General features: G+C 42.1%; 2 protein-coding genes across 2 annotated transcripts; one reads left to right on the plus strand and one right to left on the minus strand.

The window, feature by feature from the left end:
• Positions 1–237: 237 nt before the first annotated feature.
• Positions 238–1,944, plus strand: LOC117845535 (uncharacterized). Its single transcript, XM_034726595.2, has 3 exons — positions 238–512; positions 616–745; positions 848–1,944. The coding sequence occupies exons 1-3, from the start codon at positions 383–385 to the stop codon at positions 1,734–1,736; spliced, it is 1,149 nt and encodes a 382-aa protein (XP_034582486.1). The 5' UTR covers positions 238–382; the 3' UTR covers positions 1,737–1,944.
• A 4,191-nt stretch (positions 1,945–6,135) lies between these two features.
• On the minus strand, positions 6,136–14,198 carry LOC117844892 (peptide-N(4)-(N-acetyl-beta-glucosaminyl)asparagine amidase). Its single transcript, XM_034725720.2, has 16 exons — positions 13,909–14,198; positions 13,618–13,794; positions 12,820–12,921; positions 12,643–12,729; positions 12,301–12,383; positions 10,887–11,000; positions 10,376–10,430; positions 10,186–10,272; positions 9,519–9,574; positions 9,373–9,432; positions 9,172–9,259; positions 8,326–9,063; positions 8,186–8,246; positions 7,283–7,385; positions 6,513–6,644; positions 6,136–6,435 (listed from the first exon to the last, which is right to left on the minus strand). The coding sequence occupies exons 1-16, from the start codon at positions 14,071–14,073 to the stop codon at positions 6,351–6,353; spliced, it is 2,193 nt and encodes a 730-aa protein (XP_034581611.1). The 5' UTR covers positions 14,074–14,198; the 3' UTR covers positions 6,136–6,350.
• Between the last annotated feature and the right edge of the window lie 2,333 nt (positions 14,199–16,531).

Here is a 16,531-nt window from a genome sequence, read left to right on the forward strand (position 1 = left end):
TGGAGATGTTCCTGCCTCTGCAAAGATAAAATTAAATGGCATATAGCCACAGAGAGCGAGAGCGAGAGAGAGCGAGAGAGAGGAGAGTACAGTTATTTCCTCTCGGTTAAAAAGGAACTACTGTTGCTTAATTAGCTTAGCTGCCTAATTGCAATTAACTACCCTTTTGAGAGAGATCACACAGCTTTATTTGGTGTTTCCTTCTCCCGCACATAGAGATGCATAAAGGTCAATTCACCAGCAAAAGGGGTCGTGCCTTTGTGCGTGTGCTTCAGCCTTTACATACACTGTTGGGGGAGGAGAGGAGAGGAGATAGAGACTAGAGAGAAGAGGAAACTGCTAGGTAGAGAGAGAGGGGAGGAGGAGGAGCGGTCGGGCGGCCATGGGGCACCACTGCTGCAGCAAGCAGAAGGTGAAGCGCGGGCTCTGGTCGCCGGAGGAGGACGAGAAGCTCGTCAAGTACATCACCGCCCACGGCCACAGCTGCTGGAGCGCCGTCCCCAAGCACGCCGGTACGGCCCCCTGTTCATCTCTTCCAAAGCATCGGAGGAATTGGATTTGTTCATCTCCGATCCTGATGCGCGTCGTCGTGTTCTTGCGAAACCGATCGAGCAGGGCTGCAGCGGTGCGGCAAGAGCTGCCGGCTCCGGTGGATCAACTACCTCCGGCCGGACCTCAAGCGCGGCACCTTCTCCGACCAGGAGGAGCGCACCATCATCGACGTCCACCGCATCCTCGGCAACCGGTACGCGCGTCCTCGCCGTCGATCCTCTCTGGCTCCCGGTGAACTGGTTGGTGCATGCATACGGAACTCACCGCGGCCGCCATGGCTGGTCTGTGCTCGCAGGTGGGCCCAGATCGCCAAGCACCTGCCCGGGCGCACGGACAACGAGGTCAAGAACTTTTGGAACTCGTGCATCAAGAAGAAGCTCATCGCGCAGGGCCTCGACCCCAAGACCCACAACCTCCTGCCGGCGTCCAGGTCTCTCCTCCACGGCAACGGGGCGGCAAACCCTAGCAATAATCCTGCCCAGTTCCACTCCAATGGCGCCACCGCCAACGGCGGCGCGACCACGCCGTTCACCATCAGCTCCCCAACCAAGGCCGCCGCCTACGACACCGTCACGGCCCCTCCGCCGCCGGAGATGTCGGCGCCGGCAATGTACGATGTCGTCACTAACCCGGCCGGCATGTTCACGGGGCATGACCAGGCGGCCGCCGCGGCGATTCCGGCAGGATACTCGTACCCGGACAACGGCGGCGGCGTGCTGATGAGCTTCAGGGATCAGAATGCAGGTCTTCAGACCTCCATGGACTTCATGAACGGCTCCTCGTCGTCCTCCTCCATGGATCACGCCGCCGGCATGCCCAACGGCAACGGCTTTAGCCAAGGCATGGGCGCCGCCTTCATGGACGTGACGGCGGGAATGTGGACCACCGCCGTCGATTCGGCCATGTGTGCAGGGATAGAGGTGGTCCAGCAGCAGCAGCAACCGCTGCCGCCTCTGCAACAACCACAAGGGCTCGTCCAGGGGGAGGTGATCGGCCGGCCGGCGGTGATGAACGGTGGCGGTGCAGCTGCCGATAAGGGCATGGACATGATGGACGTCTCCTCGGTGTACGGAAGCGCCGGCGCGACGGCGTTCGATCTGGAGCTGATGGAGTCGTGCGGGTTGTTTTGCGGCGGAGGGGGCGGCGCCGGCAATGCCATGGAGCAGCTGCAATGGGACTGCTAAGCTCACTGCTATCGTCCTCACTCCTAATTAGGTGTTGTCTTCCATGCTTTGATTCGATGCCTTTTTTTCCTTTTTGATGTTCGATGAATCGATTTCCTGGGTTCTTGATTCAGATCGTCCATTTCAAGCAAAAGAAATGCATGCTGAGCTGATTGACGAACTCGATCTAATTCAGATTTCAATAAAGTTATCTGAGTACTTAGAATCATTTGTTGATATCTTATCTTCGTGTGGTCTAGCTCCTTCTTGACTAATAATTCATCTGAAATTTTATCTCATCAGCAAGCAAAACTGAGATAACTTGCAATCCTTATCTTTCTGCAAATTTTAGCATTTGTAGCAGAGATCACATTTCTGAGCAAACACCAATCCTTATCTTTCTGCAGTCTTTTCTTGCACTACAGTCAACTCGTGCAAGAGGAACAAGTCAGTTACCAGTTGGCAGCAGCACATACGTTTCAGCCTTTTAGTGCAAGGAAAGTTGTTGAATTTTGTCAATTTATGCAGAGGCGCACAAAGTTTCTAGCTCCAACAAACAATGCACCTTGCATATGCTTGCAATAACGCCTTTTGTCTCCATATATGCATAATATATATCCAAAGTTGTAGCCATTTTATTTCTATCTTTGCGAATTAAAGGATATGCATACATCTGCACATAAAAAAATATCATCCTTTCAATTAAAAGGGAAAAAAGGGGCGTAGTTATTCAAGCATGCATTCTCCAAACTAACACGTACTACTACTGCATGCAGTTATGCACCTTGCTGCAATCTTGCATATAAACAAATTAACATTTCATCTCCGTTTTCCTGGAAATTGGTGGACAACCATGCAACCAATGAACAAGAAACGAAGTTCTCAAACACCCGTGCACATACAAATAAATATATAGATCACCCAAAGTTTGTCTGGTTATGTATACTGTGATAAAAGGAATAAACTAAAAGAGAGAGAGTTGCATGCTGATCCTATCTATTTTCACAAACATCCTTTTTCCCCCATTCTTGAATATTACATCCTATTTTATGAAATAATTTAGATTTATAAGAAATTTTAGCAAACAAATGCAGTGTTCTTGTTTATAAGTAGAGATGATCATTTTTTAAAAAAGAAAATAAGATAGGTTGAAACTACAAATTTAAATGGTTCCATAGTACTAGAATGTGAACTAAAAGTTAGGACATGCATGTTATGATAAGATACCTTGAAAGGTTTGCTCATCATTAAGTTATTCCTTGCATCATAAAGATATATATGGTTGTTTCAAAAGAAATGTGAAGGACACATAAAATACAATTGCATTCAGTAATTCATATATAGTTATATGCCTGTTAAAGGGTATTTACATCCATTAATCCAGGATTAGATATAAATATTATGTGAAAGCATAATATATGTGAAACTAGCCATATGATGCTTCCCCTTGCGAGAGAAGCAGTGCAATGCAAAAATGTATTATGTATGCACCATACCCGGAGCTAAGTTTAGTACATCACGATAGATTTTCTTTCAATGCATACAGATGTGTATTGTGCACATGCATCTTAGGATAAATAGCTAGCTAGCAACTTGATCTAAAGTTCCATACAGGATCAATTTAGTTAGGCAGATGAACTGATCATATATTGGATGATGGTAGCAAATATACGGCGGTATACGTATAGCCCATATTCCTTTTGGATCACTTCCATTTTGTATCCTAGCTAAGTTCCAAGTTACTGGTACATTTTGCACAAAAAAAAGTTGACAAAACGGACTTTTTTTCGCCCAGCAATGGCATAAAAGGCAGTAACTATATACTGAGAAAATGTACGAGATGCATATACAAGTTGTGAAAGTATTATTTAAATATGATGATGTCGCATTGAATCAAACTGTCGTGTAAATGAAATGTAAACTATTTGGAATGGGGTTCATTGTTTCACTTATCATTCATGCTCTCCTTCAAAAAAAGTTAGGTGGCAATACCATTTATTTGCTTACAAGCATGAAAGACAAAAAGAAGTAAATGAACTCATTATATATCTACCATCAATCCGTTAGCAACATACCGATGATCGATTAATTGCAACCAAATATTATCTGATTAATTGCCAAGGTTGCAACATACCGATGATCGATGGGGCTAAAAGGGACAAGAATAACCAACGTTAACAGAGGCGCTTACCGATGAGTAAATACTTTCAGACACTGAAATTATGAAGCTCACAAAGTTTCAGTATCCTCACTTACACATCTTGGTTGAAAAGGCGTGCAAAAAACAATTTTGCGAAGTTAATGGAGCCTTGTAGACGACAAAAACTTTTTCGAAAAAAATGAACTATGAAAGAGCGAAGGAGGATTTGGAGTGTTCATGTTTGGAGTCTGGCGTTTTGGGAGTTTGTTTGCTGGTTCCGGTGTGTGCTGGACTGCTGGTGCATGTGCCGCTTGGTTCACCCGCGTGGCCTTCGGGCCTGCATATTTTCTCTTTTGCTTAATTGAAAGGCAGAGCTCTGGCCATTTACATTAAAAAAAAGAACTAGGATAAGTAACAATCTGATTTAACCATAGCTCAAACGAAGCACGGAGCGGAGCATCGGAGAACAAGAAATAAACCACCAGAAACCACACGCCAAGATTCTTACCACACGAAGCTGCAAGAAACCTCCAGCAATAGGCAGCCACCAGTTGATGGAGAAGGCACAAACTATACAAGCCGTACACTTCAACTTGCAGCTACTCCTATATAATTCTCTAATTCTCCTCTCCTCTCCTTTTAGGTGACCTTTTTTCACATACATGCAGAGACGAGCTAATTGCTCAGTTAAGCTAACAAATTGGAAGCATCACCGTGATTGGATACTGAAAGCGACGCAGGATAACCTCCACGTTTCGAAGAGCATTGTCCAACACTCTGCTCGATCCGAGAAGGTTGGGACATCTCCATCAAAGAGTGTTAGTACTATATCCCCAAGAGCAGAGAGCTTGAGGTAGCCATCCATGCATTCAGATGTGAAAACTTTTTATCAGTCTCATTTTCTTGCATTGTGTGTCTCAAATGTCCAGTGACTTGTAGAGCCCAACCAACTAGGACAGCTTAACAGCCTTGAAGTGAAACACCTGCTCGTCGTTAATTACCGACCGGCTGCGAAAAGTATGTGCTTGCTTGACCTAGCGATCGAGGTTTGTGATGCGTGAAAATAAGGTGTAAAAACAAAGATGAGATGTTGCGTGTATGATCCATCCACCGACGGTTTTTCACTGCTCGTGTCTTTGCTTAACTCTTGCCACGAGCACCGGTGGAGCCCTTATGCCAGTGACAAAGCTTGAAAATTTCAGTTTTGGTAAAAATAAAAGAGAATTGGAATTAAAGAGTTGATAAAATTCCAGTTGGTATATCAATCTTATCACATGAACCAAGTTTGCAGTACGTGTCATACTGTCATAACGAGTGATCATGCATGGGCTGGCCCATAACATGGATCGTCGTTTTATCCTCGCTCAAGAAAACCACATGAAGTCAAACCAACCATCAGGATCTCCTAACCCGTTCTAGCTTGTTTTGAGTTTCAAGCAACACGGTATCGAGCCACGCCATTAATTTGGACTAAGTGCTTTGTCCTAAAACTAATCAGAGATTCTTTTAGGGGTAAAATAATCGGTTTCCCTGCTACTTATCCCTTTTTTTTTGACCTGCAGTATCTCTGAGAAATTAGAGGAACCAATACTAAAACTCATCACCTCTTGGAAAAAAAATGTACATGTACCCATCACCATCAGGGCCTGGAAAAAAGATGTGCACCCCTCATGATGAAAAGTGTGTCAACATTGTCGCCAATATAGATAGTACATTTTTCAGGTGATTTTCGCTTTTGCATGCCTCAACGTCTTTGAACAGTGCCTGCTAACACAATTTCTATAGTGCCGCAAGAGTTCATTCCTACATGTATATATAGGAAAATTCCTATAGAAAATGTTCCTATATAGACTTCTGCTCAAGTGCTGGTTCCTGCAAGTATGTGAAATCATATTTTGTTCCTAAAGCGCCATCAAAGTAAGGGTCTTCATTTCGTTGTAGTGGTGCAGACTGGAGAGCATCTTGCAGCTCATCAGTCCCTGATCTCTATTTCTGTTCTACATGGTCATCACGAAAATAATGGATTCACTTTAAGTTTCAAACAAAGCAAGGTTGGTGATCCTGGTGAACAAGTCCTGTGCATACATTCATACCCCCTCCGTCCCAAATTACTATTCATTTTGACTTTTTTGATACATAACTTTTCGTATGAACCTAGATTCCCTCCGTCCCAAATTACTGTTTATTTTGACTTTTTTGATACATAGCTTTTCATATGTACTAAAAAAACCAAAATGAATAAATTTGGGACTGAGGGAATATATTTTAAAAAGCATTCAGTAACACTAAAATAGATTGTCGTGTATTCGTGACCTTAATTGCTCAATCAATCTCCAATCAACCATTCAGGGGAAGGCTACTTCCGGAATAAAAGCACACGTCACAATCTTATGACGCACCTTTGTGCTGCACAGGTTTGGCAAATCGAGAGTTTTAGAAAGCTATGAACACCAATTGCTCAGCTCTTTACAAGTGAAACACAACTCCGGGAAAGTTCACACGGTTTTCCCATAGAGATCAATGGATCCAATCTGAAATCTTGGATTGGAATGAGATTCTCTTACAAGTAGAAACTTAAACCTGCCACATAAAAAAGAACGGTTCAGTCAAACAGGACAGATACTGATAGTGTGCATCAGCCGGTAATATAAACCTACCGGAAAGTGTCTGCTTTACATCTCTTATCCACTGTAAATGTTTTCCTAAAGAAACGGCCCTCAAACATTTCAGAACTCCGAGTGTCAATTATATTCCAGGTAGAGCCTCCATCTGTGCTCCCTTCGAGGACCCTGTGACATAAGAAATGCTTGTGAGTTGCAAGTACATCGACCAGTAACTTCGATTATCAATGTTGCCCACAACTTCTAGCTATAAACACGGTTTTCCTATAATTCTCAAGCTAACGATCGTGTCATCAAGTTATATAGTTTACAGTGAAAAAAAGACAGACTAGTCATTGAGTTCAGGAAAATGTTTATGTCAGAGGTTACGTTCTGATTGCAGTGAGTCTAACAGCTAATCTGCATTTTGTGCTGTGACAAACAATGTTAACCAAGAGATTCGTAAGCTAACAAGAGCCAATCACTCACCAAATGAAACATAAACAAAGCACAAAAACCTTATTTAGATTTAAGTGAAGCTTTTCATATAATTTCATTTTTTTAGCTCGTAAGCTATTTTTTCTAGCTTAAAGATGGATCTTATTAAGATTCTGTTAGACACAACGGATGGCTTCTCAGGATAATGTTTATGCAACCCAGTAAACCACTACTACCATGAAAAGAAGGAACAACATTGTGATTTACATTATGTGTTTGACAAACAGTATACACAAACACAATACCAGTACAAATACACATTAATAGATGCTGAATTCTGCTAGGTGCAAGAAAGCAGTAAAACATTGTGGATAGTGCTGTTAGTTTACCAGTCCATTGGATCCCTCTCTGGGGCATCATTAGCTGACATCAAATCATACGACTCCAACTCGCAAGTTTGGCCATCAGGCATTTTATAAATCAGCCAACATCCTGCATAACTCTTTTGTTAGCCTATACAGCAAATCAATAATATTCTACATCTGCATGTACTTGTAACACTTTAAATAACATCTTTGCCACAACATGAAAGATCTGAAAAATACTAGCAGCACAACAATTGACCAGATATTACTAAAAAAGTTGACAAACAGCATCTGGTGTTAAAATTTTTGAGATGGATGCCAAACGCGGATATGCTGCAGGGAGTCGAAAACATTTACCACCTCGCATCTTTGAATTAGGACATGTCAACAAATAACTTCTACAACAATTTTAAAAATAAATTCTAACTCAATTAAATTACCAACTGAACCGTCGAAATTCAAGTTAGCAAGTGTTTGAGAAAAGTTCGAATCCAGCGAAAGAAAAATGGATTAACCATCAGGGAGACAATAGCAAGTACAAGAAAATGTTCGACAAACTGCAAACTTCTTCACAATTACCATTAAAAAGGAATCAACCTATGCACTGAACCATGTGTGCCCGCACCAATATTGTTCTTGTTAAACCAAATTGGAATGATACCAAAAATGTGAAACTATCAATTCAAAGCTCAAATTCAGATTCCATTCGAGTTTACAACAGTACTACCTATGTTTATATAATAAAAATACTTAGGATAAACGATATCTAATGAATCAATGAGTGCATGACAGTTGACACAGTAGTGCAGGAGGAGAAATTACGGAAAAGGGTATGGCTGGGCTTGGGATGTCAATCTGGGTAGCCACATTTGAACAAAATAAACTATGAACAAAACATGGTATTAGTATACACTGCAACCAAATTACCTTTAGCTCCATCAGGCTCTTCCCATTTTGATGAATGAATACCATCAAATGCTGCAGTTGCCTGAAACAATTTCAACACTTATGTAAGGCAAACCTTGATGAATGGAACCTAAAAAAATGCACAAATTTGCATCACATACAATTCCGATCGGGAGCTGTTCCCTGCTTGCAAGGACTGAACCTGAGCTTAGTCTGTTCCCTCTTGGGAATTGGTTGCCTTCTGTGCAAAAGATATTATTCTTATAGTTACTCAATATCTCTTCAACTGCATCCAATGCTACTGGTAACGCTAAGGATGAATTTATTGGATTTCCAACCACAGTCACGGATTGGTGCCCATCAGTACCCAATTCTGCTTTCAGTGAAATAGCAGAAAACAGTCTTTCGATGAAAGAAAATATCTCCTCAAATAGCTGCTGTGTTTTCTGGTCTAATGTAGCTCTTCTGCTCTTAAAGTTGGCATCTTTAAGATTTAGCATCAGAGCCTTCAATGCATGAAAAACTTCAATAGTTCTTTCTTTAGGGACCTTTCTATCACAAAAATGCGAAAGAAGAGAAGAAAGAGCATCATATATATTTGAAACATGAGCATCCACACATTTCCGAACAGGGCAGGATGAACAACTGAGTGAATCTGCTTGGCCCAACTCTGCCCTTGCTTTTCTCCATTCCACAGAACCACTTAGCCTTCCAGGTAAGGATAAAGTTGTTTCAACTTGAAGATAAGCAGCTTTGCTAAGTTCATCAGACTCTTCCTTGTCACGGTTTTCTATGACTGTGAGAGCACTAGTTGACAATCCAGTGCGATACTTCCCTGTTATGGATGATAGAACAGCCGAAATGGTTTCTTCTGAGGTAATTGTTCGCCTAGAAAGAACCTGCAGGGGCAGATATGGGATACATAAAAGTTGAATCACTTTAATCTAAAAACAAAATGGCACCCGCCCAACACACAACACAGGTCATAACCAGCAAAAATTTCCTACCTCATGCCACTTTCTTGTGTAGCGTTTTGTAACATCACGTACTCCATCTTTCGAAATCGCAATAACATAATCCAACTTCTTGTTCCACCTACAAGACAATGCCATACAGCAAGAAGTCAAGAACAAATGCACAGAATTTGCAAAAACATCAAGTAGGGCAATGCAATATGCAGAAACCAGTTGGGAGGACCAATTTTTTACCCTTTCTCATACAGTAGGGGATTATCATAGACTCCTTCGCACGGATCTAGGTGCATCCATCTAGACATTCCACAACAATGGCATTAAGAATAAGGGTACTAAAATACCAAATTCAAACTTAGAAGCTGTGGGTATGTTCCACTGACCTCCCGTACAAGTTTGAAAAACATTCTGTCCACACATGATCAGTGAAATCTAGGATCTGTAAAGTATACATAGGTGATATATCAATCTATTATACTAGGAGGAAAAACACATTGCTTCATCTTTGCGTATTTTAAACTACTAAAGGGGTCTTGCCCCTGGCCATATCGATTGTTTAATATCTTTGTGTATTTTACTGGATTAAACAAGTTCAAGGACCAATAAGCAGTGAACTGCGTAAAATTGGGCCTAATAACAAAAGATAGGCAGTAATACAGACCACAAAAAAAGGCATGAGAGCGCCAAAAATTCAATTAGAGAACTAACTGAACTGCGTTTAGGGACAACATTTGTTTTTGGATTGAAACCTGTGAGGGAGTTCCCCACAATTAGGAAGTAAATGATAGGGATGCAGGAATAGCAAGAACGGAACCTCTGAGGGAGTTTCCCACAACTATGAACACTAGATGTTGTGACAGAACCGTCTCCTTTGTTTAGAACAGCAAGAAATCTAAATTAGGTCAAACGGTTTCTTTAAATTTGAATAGGGATGGGAAAGGAGTGAACAAAAAAAATGAAGTCAGCCAAAATCATGGTAGCACCCATATTACAAAGAAATTCCAATCCTCATTTTAGCTGCAGCAAATTCATAAGCATAATCGAACTAACCAAACGAGCTTCGTATCCAAAAGCTCGACAGTAGAATGTGAAGCAGTTGGCCCATTCTCCACAGCGACCCCTCCTAGTTTGTAGAAGCTTCCAAAGCAAGAAAAACATACAACTTGATCTTCCATTTTCACTTTGGTGGGATATATTCAAAAGTAAACACCAATTGAATCATAGGATGTGTTTCTCATACCTTATGTGGATCATTGTACCTTGGGAACCGGGTGACACTAGAACAATGGTTACACCTAAAGACAGCATATGTCAGTATATGCATATGAAGCAAAAAAAGGTGGCCATACATCAATACATGGAAGCAGTGATTTAATTACGAGGGATAATGGTACATTTGCTACCTGTATTTTAAGTTTAATTTCCCCAGTCCATAGACAAAAAAAAAAGCACAGGAACAAAGGGTGAATAAATTCGTCAGATTTATCACTGGCATAGGTGTAAGAAACTAGGTAGCAGAAGCACAATACCTATTGTGTCATCAACTGATTTAGTTTGGCATTGATTCACAAGGTTGCTATGACAATACTATAAGTAACTATGACAAACAACATCGAATATGTAACTAGGCTTCAGGTCATAGCAATATGATTCAATAGATACCGAGTTTGTAAGTCATGAAATGAGATGGCACGTCCAAAGTTAATTATACAAGATGCAGACAAATAGAATAACATTCTACTGACAGCTACCTATAAAGCTCAACACGCGAAGCACCAAATTCGATTTCTGAGGGAAGTGGGTTGCCCATTCCAACATTGGATGTCTCACAGCCACAGCTGTCACAAGGTGCTGCGTTAACCCATCTGCGAAAACAGATATCACTCGAAAGATGTGAGCACCGCTCTTGGCTGTTCCATCACATTTACTATATAGACTGTGAATTGAGCCTAGTAAACATATGCAATTGTTTTAAGTAAAAAACATTACAGGTAACACCATAATAGGGTTGAAAGTTATTATGGCAAATTAGTATTATTTAAATCAATAAAACTAACAAAAAATAAAATAGTGTCAGTCATGAGTTTTATGTTCCACGGTCTAAGTGTACACATGTAAGTATTACCAGAATCATTTGTTCTAAGCATATACTTGGTCATTCATACACTACTTTGTTTCATTGTGTGGCTTTTAATGTTTACAGAAGCAGTATTATTCAAAATACAAATTAAAACTCATATACATGTTCCAAAAAGAGGTTTCGAAGTTACAATAGATGGCCACATGTTTATAGTTTCCATAATAAATGAGTAAGTCCATCCTACCACACTCAGCTATTGAAATATTTAATATTAGTCCAAACTAGTAAGTATCCAACTTGACATCTTACATCCTCAACTGATGAAACTGGTTCAAATTGTACCGTCTTATCAATAACAGATGAACAAATCAGTTCCGTTTGACACAAAAAATCATGAATATTAATTGTTAATCTCTCTGATACTCATGCATTGACACTACTGATGAGAATTTGCTGATTCAAGTAATGCCAATAATAATTTGAAAAGCTCTTCTCAGCATCTATACCTTTGCAACCATCACTACTCAACTATCTTAGCCAACTTCCTCAGTATTTTTATGTTGTCTGACCTGTGTCTGCATGAGCTGTTTGCCAGCAAGGGTTGGTGTGCATGTCTAATAGCTGCTAACAATCAGTGCAATGCCATGCTGTCCTGCTGAGAGTGAGATGCAGCAGAGGTGTGGCGCATATGTGGATTGTAGGTGAACAGTGATCACAATAGAAGAATGGATAGACACAACTTTGCTGGCTGAAAAGCGTGGTTGCACGCACAAAAGAAAAGGAACAGTGCAAAGGAAATGGGCAAGGCAACCTTTTTCATTTTCAAATAACCGCAGCTGACTGAACATCTATTCAAACTGAGATACCACAATTTCTTAAAGCCAGGGTGGTTGAGCCCAGGCAGTTATTTGCAACAGTTTTGATAGCTAAAGGATGTGAGGAATGCAAAATAGACCTATTCCTTAAAATATGGTCAGATAGAAGTACAAATTCGAGGAAATATGGGTGATGTTAGACACGCACACATGCTCAAACATTTGCCAAAGTAATGACTGAGAAAGAAGGATTGAAAGTATTTCAGTGACCTGAATGATTGCTTAAACCAGAAAAGCAATTGGAGCAGAAAGGCATGGCTCTCTTCATCTTTCGAAGGTTGGAAATTCCCTTCCTACTAAAAAAATCTTCCGTAAGAATTTCCAACCATCGATCTTTTCAAACATGGAATGCAATAAGCAATTTGTAATCCATATTTTTGTCAAAAAAACTAGATAAATCCATAGTGGTAAAATCAATAAGAGAATCATAAAATACAGCTTTACTTGGAGTCAAACTTGTACCAAGGAAACTTTATCAGTATTTTTTAAAAAAAAAAAGACCATAGTCACAGAGAGAGAGAGAGAGAGAGAGGTGGTAAATTAAAGAGAAACCTTGGCCAGTGAAGCTAATGCCTTCTCCTCAAGCTCATGTATTGGAACCGTCTTCCGTGCAGCCTCTTGTCGCACTGGATCTTCATACTGAATCCAAATACATATTCAAGCACCAGATACACAAATCCCATAACATCAGGCAACACTTTGTAAGTAAAATGATTTCTAATTCCATACCATTAGAATCTGGTTCATGTAAGGCTCAACTCTCTGTCTAAACACCTCTCCACCGTCATTTCGTACACTGTACTGTTGTAGGAGAAGTGCCTCTTCTTCCGCCTAGAAAAATTCCAAGAATTAAGCATAGTTCTGGTGAGAATGATATAGCTGTCTATTTGGGGTTATTCCTTTCTTTTCCCCTGGACAAAGTTGTGCTTAAACCAGCAACCAAATATACCTATGGAATTTAAACATGTGAACAAATTGTAAATGCAATTAATAGCTATATCCAAACCAGAGTGCAGAGGAAATACAAGTTGTTTCTACTTTCTAGTAGAAACACATCTAAGTAAAGGCACAAAGGTTCCTGCACTACCCAAGCAGTGATGGAGTGAAGTGAAATGTCCATGTATCACAGAATATATCTGTGTTAACGTTGATCCACCTCACTCCCTGCTCAAACAAAAGCACCAAGTGTCCCGGCTACAAAACCATGATTAGAGCAATTAAGTCAGCACCTGGATTGAAGGCACACTTCCCAGCCCACCTGGTTCAAACATCAGCTAAACTGATACCAGCAACTAAATGTAACTACAGAGTTTAAACATGTGAACAACTGTCAATAAGATTAATAGATGTGCCATCTATTCTAGTTGAAACACACCCAATTCCATGACACGTCCTCCAAAACCCGATCAATCATCTAACAAAAGCGAACCTGCCACCAACTGCCGGCACTGCTGTACAATGCACGTTGCAATCACGCCAGCAAAACCGAAGCAAAGCTGCGATCAGGGATACTAACAAATGACGCACCTGAAGCATCCTCGCGAGCTCCTCGTCGGACTTCTCCTGCGCCCTGGCCGCCTCCACAGCCGCCGCTGCCGCATCCTCCCCCGCCTCCTCGCCGATGGCCAAGACGCGCAGGCGCTCGGAGAGGGACTCCAGGTCGGTGCCATCGTCCACCACGGACCCATCCGCCTCCACCACGATCTGCAAGTGCGCACCGCATCAGAACATACAAGGGAGCAGAGCAGCAGCGGCCGGATCGCGGTGACGCGGTGGGTGGAGGTGGGAATCGGGATTCGGGGGAGGGGAGAGGCGCACCTTCTGGAGGTCGGGCGGGACGGAGGTGAGGGAGAAGATCTGGAGGCGGAGGACGTCGATGCCGTGCTCCGTGTCGTACTCCACCTCGTGCTCCTCCTCCGCTTCCCCCTCGCCGGAGGCAACGGCGGCGGGGCCCTGCCGGACCACGAACCGGCGAGCCACCATCGCGCTGTCCCAGGCCCCGCGTGGACCTCTGCTGCGGAGTCCACCCGTACGAAAGGATGCGCAGTGCGCGTGACGGGTGGGACCTACTCTGAAATGGGGAATGGAGTTCGGAGCTGTTGGGAAGCAAAGCCAGCGAAGCATGGTACTCTTCGCACTTACCTGCAGACTGCAGCGGCGTAGGTAAAAACTGGGGTTGACCGACTTTGTTTTATATAGGCGGTCAGGGTCTCACAAACACAACTTTGTTACGCTAGTATACAAAGTCCAATCCTTTATTCGTTCCCAAGTTAACATAAGGTACGCGGAGGCGCAAATATAGTTAATCTTATAAATTCACACGTAAGACATATCTTTATCTATTTAATCACATCGATAAGACTGACTCAACATTGACGAAGTCATCACTATTATTTCGTATCCCTACCACGTGTTGTTTAAATTTTAAAATAAATTCATGAAAATGTAAGCTCTTGTGTCAAATTGGAAACTGTAACCTACATTAACCTTAACAATTGGCAAAATAGGTGATTTGATCCCTCAACTTTATCCCGAGAGTCAAGTTGGTCCCTCAATTTTTAGATCGGCCATTCTAGTCCCTGAACTTCCGTTTTTATCAAACTCGTCCTTGTATTGATACGGATACTGTGTAAAGGTACGAGACTAATGTGAACAGTCCTTTTTGCCCTTACCTTCTCGTGTTGATGTACCATTGTTTCACTTAAGCTAGCAATTTAAACCGGTACTCCATAGGAGCTACAGATTAGATTTAAATGAGAGCAGACTGTTTCTGAAATGTTATAGTATTAATATATCATGGAGTCCATTTTACAGTATCCATGTATCGTGGAGTCCATTTATCCCTTCTCTGACAAATGCATTGTGACAAGTCACAGCTCCTGTGCATCCCCTAGGAATTTATAGAATTCGGAAAGAACAATGAGGGACTCAAATACGCAGCACAGGGAAACGTAGCATATATGGTATTTCTGCAACCTAAATAACAATATAGAACTGATAAAATGAAGAGGAGTAAGGTCACCTAAGAAGGAAAAGGGGCCTCAAAAGCATCTGTATATGACTCGCAGTTCTATAATCAACTCACATGAACACATCTGCAACGCAGTTAACCCTTACATTACCGTTAGAAATTAAGGAGGGGGAGAAGAAGCCAACGGTAAAAATGACTTTTCATATTAGTCTCACGCCAACATAGAGCACCAAATCAATTCAAGGACGAGTTTGATCGAAAAACAAAAGTTCATGGACTAGAACGGCCGATGTAAAAGCTGAGGAACCAACTTGACGCCCGGGGTAAAGTTGAGGGACCAAATCACCCATTTTACCTTAACAATTGAGGTACGCGTAATGTAAGGCACATAACTTTGACTACATTTTTTACTGTTTCCAAACATGAAACGTTAACGTCTTTCCCTGTTTACTCATTTTAACTTGTTTTCTATTTACTCATTTTAACTCGTTTTTTAAAACACACGGTACTAACTTATTGTTCACTTCAATTCTTCTTACAAACACTACAGCCTCATGCAAACTTAGCTTTATAAGCATCTATGATAGATTGGGCTGGCAAATTTTGAGATTAATGAAGTTATTGTTGGCGTCTCACTATTAACAAGCACGATACTTCATAGATACTTCCTACTGAAAACTTGGCTCCATTAATTCCTAGGATAGATCAAAGGAAATGCGAGATCCACGTTGAGTCAATGATTCAAAGTGAGGCGGATAGGTTCTACCATAAAGAACCTGACCAACGAAGTTATGCTCATTTTGTTGAGTTTTACCTAAATTTATAGGGGAAAACACCAACATTTATCAAAGTGGATCAAATTATTAACCATTTGTATTAAGCTTAGTACTTCGGTGCACACACATTCATCGTCTTTCTTAATACGCAGCGTCTACAAGACCCCTTTTGTTTTTGTGCTTCTAGCAACATTGAGCAACATAGGGAACCTCCCTGCCTTCAATTGCCAAATATAACCGCAAAACAGTTGAAAGTGCTTGGTTGATTACTAAATAGTGGCTGCCATAGATCTAAGACCCTGTTTGGTTTGAGTTGCTTATGCATAAGCAACTAAAAATAAGCAACTTATTTGCTTATGAAACCAATCACCCTTGCTTATTGTGTTGCTTACGGGGCTGCTTATTGTGTTGCTTATGAGGGCTAAAAGGTGCACTTTACACCTCCTGCCCTCATTCAATGCATTCTACTCCTCCCTCTCTCTCCCCCCTCCCCCGCTTGCCAGATTCCCTTCCTCCGCGCCGGGCCGCCGCTCCCGCCTCGTCGCCGCCGCCGGCCTCCGCCCGCCGCTCCCGCCCCGCCGCCGCCCCGGTCACCTGTTGTTGCTCCCGCCCCGTCGCCGTCCCGGTCACCTGTTGCTGCTCCCTGCCCGTCGCCGGCCCCCCGGGATCGGGCGTGTGCAGGACAGAAGAAGCG

The sequence above is a fragment of the Setaria viridis genome, chromosome 2 (assembly GCF_005286985.2).
Source record: "Setaria viridis chromosome 2, Setaria_viridis_v4.0, whole genome shotgun sequence".
Taxonomy (NCBI): Eukaryota; Viridiplantae; Streptophyta; class Magnoliopsida; order Poales; family Poaceae; genus Setaria; species Setaria viridis.

Excerpts from the sequence above, each read along its gene's own strand:
- LOC117845535 (XM_034726595.2), top strand. The coding sequence starts at position 383 with ATGGGGCACCACTGCTGCAGCAAGCAGAAGGTGAAGCGCGGGCTCTGG. Across the intron at positions 513-615 it reads CGCCGTCCCCAAGCACGCCG|GGCTGCAGCGGTGCGGCAAG; the intron begins GTACGGCCCCCT and ends CCGATCGAGCAG. Across the intron at positions 746-847 it reads CACCGCATCCTCGGCAACCG|GTGGGCCCAGATCGCCAAGC; the intron begins GTACGCGCGTCC and ends CTGTGCTCGCAG.
- LOC117844892 (XM_034725720.2), bottom strand. The coding sequence starts at position 14,073 with ATGGTGGCTCGCCGGTTCGTGGTCCGGCAGGGCCCCGCCGCCGTTGCC. Across the intron at positions 10,273-10,375 it reads GGTACAATGATCCACATAAG|CTTCTACAAACTAGGAGGGG; the intron begins GTATGAGAAACA and ends TTGCTTTGGAAG. Across the intron at positions 9,064-9,171 it reads ACACAAGAAAGTGGCATGAG|GTTCTTTCTAGGCGAACAAT; the intron begins GTAGGAAATTTT and ends CTGCCCCTGCAG.